Genomic DNA, 4693 nt, shown 5'->3' with positions numbered 1-4693 from the left:
CCCAATAGGGGAAAGCTTAGCACAAGGTGGATGTGTAAGAGGGGGGGGGAATTGTCAAAAACCCTGAATGAGGGTAATGTGCATGAGTCTGAATGCAGGCAGGGCTCAACTAGAGGGGATCCGAGAGCTCCGGTATTGAACTGAAGCTTCTCCAGGAAGCCCGGGTCTGCTGGGTGGTACAAGAGGCTCTAAGAAGGACATGGCCTCAGCGACTCAGAGGGAGCGCTGTGCCTCTGTTACATCTCAGTTAGTCCTTTTATTTCATGTGTCTGGGGTATCTTCAGTAACTTGCAAAAAGTGTAATGGCGGTTCATGAACCTTCATGGAAGTCATGACATTTCTTGAATGGTCACCAAACTTCATGAAGCAGCATGAAGTGTCATACACAGTCATGCCAGTTCATGACAAACCATCATGGAATTTCATGAGATGTCATGAACCTGCATGGGGGGTCATGATTGCTCATGACTTAAGTGGTTCCAGGCAGGTTTTGAGTGGTTACATGCCTGTCTATGAAGTGTCATGAAGTGTCATGAGCCTTCATAAAGGATCATGGACCCTCATGGACCTTCATGAATCACTATGAGTCTTCCCAAGAATCATTGTGATTGATCATAAATTAGGATTGTTGGTACAACAATGACAGTTGGGGGCATAATGGTTAATTACATGTTGCCCTTAAGTTGAAAGTGATATGAAAGCATCACACAAGAGGGGGTTGCTCTAGTTGATTTCAGACTAAGGTCCCTGAAAGCATTTACAAGGTATAAATAAGGGAGAGAAATCATGGGAAGGGCCAGTCAGTCCAGTGCAGAAATGAGTGGGGATTATCAAAGACAAGAACCCAGGTGAAGAATGAATAAGTAAAATATTGACACTTGATCTGCTACTATATTGGCACCCAGGTTGTCAGTTGCCTCCCTACTTTGCCTCTTTGTTTATTTGTTCATTCCACTCTCATTCATTCTCTCACTCTCTGTCTCCCTGGTTCTCATCCCTCATTTAGTTTGTCATGTTCACCGCTCTGCCTCCCATTCAGGTGCCAGACTGACCAGCCCCTCTTCTGTTCTCCCTTTCATATTTATGCATTGTAGATAGTATACTACTTATGTACCCCAGTTTGAATGTCAACTAGAATACCCCCCAAAGCTCCAAAAGTGGCAAAGTCCCAGCATGGAGGACTCAATGGGACAAGTAGTGGCTATGCATAGCAGTGGTCCTGTCATGGGGTGAGCATCCCTGACCACTTAGTCTGAAGTGGGAAAGTGAGAAGAAGGCTGCTTCTTCTGTTCCCACCCCAGGTGCTGTTATATACATGTGGCTGAGGTCACATGGAAGGTGCCATGTCATCTCTGCACACAGCCGCACCCCTCTGGGTGTCTCTGCAGGGGTCCTGGGGGTGGCCACTGTGTGGGTGGGAATGTGTGCAGTGGGTGCAGCGATAGGGGCAGTGGCATTAGGGTGTAGTGGTACAGGAGGGGTGTGCAGTGTTCCCAGGTATGTGGGTGCACTGGTGGTACATAGAGAAGGAGGAAGTTGACCATAGAACAGAAATAGAGAGGAAGAGGAAAAAGGAAAGGTGAGGGGGAAGGTGAGATAGGAGGAGCAAGAAGCAATGGCAGGGGAAGTGGAGTAGGGCAGCATGGTGCGGCGTGGGGTCAGGCAGGGTATGCCCTGACAATAGTTTACCTCTGACTTCATCTTCACTTGAGCCTACATCACCACCAGGTTCCCTCCACTACACCTGAATACAGGATAGCCTAGAGCATGTGGCACAACGCTCCCACTGAGTTGTTGAAACCAACATCCCAACCCCCTGATGCCTTGCAATGGAGTAACCTATCAGCTAAGTGATCACTCACACTGCCATACTCTGCTCCACTTCCCATGAATACCCTCAAGCACTGTTTCTGACACCAAGCAGCAAAGGTGGCTGGAGGAAAAGCAGAGTTCAGTGCAGTGCTGACACAAGTCCATGAGTTGGAGGTTGATCAGTCAGTGCTGTCACAAATAAGGTCTGTCATATGACAGTTCATAAGTGCTTGTGACATCTCATGCATTGACTCATCATACATGTTCATGGAGCATTATGAATGTCCATGATGCATCATGGGACATTATAGCATTTTACATGATGGGGAAAGGTCAAAAGAAACATATGACACTCCATGACACTCCATGAACCTTCATGACCTGTCATGAAAGGTCATGAGGGTTCATGAACATCATGACCACTCATGAACCTCCATGAGGCATCATGTCATATTGTGTCACCAGCAGTCATGAACCTTGTCAGCACATGATGGTTCATGATGGTTCATGAAATTTGGTGACAGTTCATGACAATTTGTCATGAACTGTCATGAAATCCAAAATTTTCAATGTAAAAAATGTCTGATTCAATTCAATTGTCATGATTTCATGATGCAGGATTACACTTTTGGAGAGTACCTCGGTATCTTGTAGGAAGAGGTCAGGATTCACTCATAGAGGGACTGTAAGGAGTGGTGGCAACACTTGCCCCATCCTTCATCCTATATCTTTATTGTATATTTGTTGCATAATAAATATGTATAAACATTGTATATATGGAGGCATGGGAATGTTGCAAGGGTGAATTAGCCTTTACTTCCCCATTGAAAATACAGCCCATTATAGTGTATTCAATGGTCTGGAAGTGTGAGGCAAACATAATATCGTGCATTAAGTAAATAGCTTACACTTTTTTTATGCTCAGTGAGTTACATTCAACTAACCCCGTGCTAACCACGCTTCCATTTGCTCAGCGTTGCCAAAGCACCCCAGTCAAATTTCATAACCCGGACCCTTCCTCCCCAATGAGACCTAGAAGGGAACCTGGATCGTCGTCCTTCTCAAGGACAATGAGGTATGCACTGAGAAATGCACAAGGTCTCGCAGCAGACAGCAGTGCCAGTGAAGCTGACACTGCTCAAACTGGCTTTGACCTAGCCAGTAATGAAGATGTGTACTCAGAAGATGCTGAAACATCGGCAGGCACTGAGGTGCCTGCCACAAACATTGCCAACCATGAGGTTGTACCTCAAGGGCCTGAGGATTCCCCAGGTACACAAAGTCCAGGCTCTGCAGTGCCTGAACCTTCCCCTACTGCAAGAGGCATGTCTCTAGGGCCCGTTGATTCCCCAGATGCATCTAAAACGCATTCACCTCAACCCATAGAGGTGATGACTCGGATGCTTGAGGCATTCCAGGCAAAAATGGATCAGCAATTCGAGTCCCAAGCGGCCAACTTCCGCCAGCTGTCTTATTCTCAGAACAGGATCGAACACAGATTAACTGCGGTCGAAGAACAACAAAAAAGTCATTCACGCTCTGGTTCCAACCAGAGCGAATCCAGCCCCACTGTGCCCATCACAGACACAGTCCCCCTAAGGCCTCCAACCACCTTAGGGATATGTGATGAAAATAGCACAACCAAAACCGCATCAGTTCCTTCAGAACCATCGCAGCCCCCTACCAATTTGTCTCCTCCCAAGGAGACAGACCGTCAAAACCCCCTGGTAGTTGAAAAACCACCAACTACCTCAATGCATGTCAATTATGATATGCATTCTAGGAGGAAAAGAGCTCTGCATGATGGGGTGCAGAGCTCCAATACAAACGACAGCGCTAGCTTCGCTAGTGCCTGTCCTCCTGATCTCCCACCCAATCCAGGACAGATTGGCATTTTCGACACGCCTCCTGGGCCCTCTGAGGGCCCTGACGCGTCGAATCCAAAGAAATATGGCACTGCAGATGCCCCAGGCTATGCAGTACCGTCTCAACTTCCTGAGGAGCCATCTAACACGCCTCCAGGGCCTAAAAAGCCCGTTGACATGCTGGATCCTCCTGTACCCGACATAGTCGGACTTCTACCCACTCCAAGACCACAAAAGGGCCTTGGCACACCTTTGCAAACTGCTGAAAGTGGCAGTTTTCCAACGATTATGTGGCCCTCAGAAGCCACGAATGGCCAACTCAAAAGAATTGTGCTGGCCATAATGGGTCTCACAACCCGTTTCAATGTGTCACAAATAGAGATGTGGGAAAAGATGGATGAAATCCATCAAAAACTAGCTGACCTCAGTAAGGGCCCGGTTATCATTCACGATTCCCAGGTTCAATATGAGGCAGTTCCAGATGAGCTGAGAGAAAACTCTCAGCACCCTCGCTCTGAATCGGCTAGAAGCCGATTATTGACTAATGTGCCTGTCACTGGCACTATTCCACTGAGGCCTTGGGAGGTACTAAACCCTCCAGCTGCCTCAACCTCACGTGTTAATATTAACATGATTAACACCGGTGTAAAACCCGCTGTAGTACTACGAAAACCTACCAGGATCATTAATACAGATGATCCTGGCATCCAATATCCTGTTTGGCCTGCTAGTGCCAACAGAACTGAGTCTGACCGAGTGTCGGACTCCAGCCCCAAGAGAGTCCCTTCCAAGCTGAAGGGAAAAGAGGTTGATCAGGGCACGAAGCCCCCTCCAGTTATCTTAAGACTGCAGGCGAAAAATTTCCCTGCGGTACCTATTGTTATGCAGAGCTCGTCTGAGGCGAGCGATGCAGACCATGAAGGAGCCACACCCTGGAAACCACAACGTGGAACCGGGTCAGCCATTGTGGTCAACAAAAAGGGTGATATTAAAAGGAGGCAAAGACAAATCTTTGC

At 47.5% G+C, this 4693-nt stretch overlaps 1 protein-coding gene across 1 annotated transcript; it reads left to right on the top strand.

Annotated features, from left to right (window-relative positions):
- Window positions 1–2837: 2837 nt before the first annotated feature.
- On the top strand, window positions 2838–4300 carry EI90DRAFT_3015369 (uncharacterized protein; the record flags this gene model as incomplete). The annotated part of the gene is made up of 2 exons (XM_039056892.1): window positions 2838–4223; window positions 4253–4300. The coding sequence occupies 2 exons, from the start codon at window positions 2838–2840 to the stop codon at window positions 4298–4300; spliced, it is 1434 nt and encodes a 477-aa protein (XP_038917487.1).
- Window positions 4301–4693: the final 393 nt, after the last annotated feature.

This window comes from Cantharellus anzutake (assembly GCF_015039405.1).
Source record: "Cantharellus anzutake strain C23 chromosome Unknown EI90scaffold_17, whole genome shotgun sequence".
NCBI lineage: Eukaryota > Fungi > Basidiomycota > Agaricomycetes > Cantharellales > Hydnaceae > Cantharellus > Cantharellus anzutake.
Note: the sequence above shows the minus strand (reverse complement) of the source record. Positions and strands in the feature narration are given on the sequence as shown.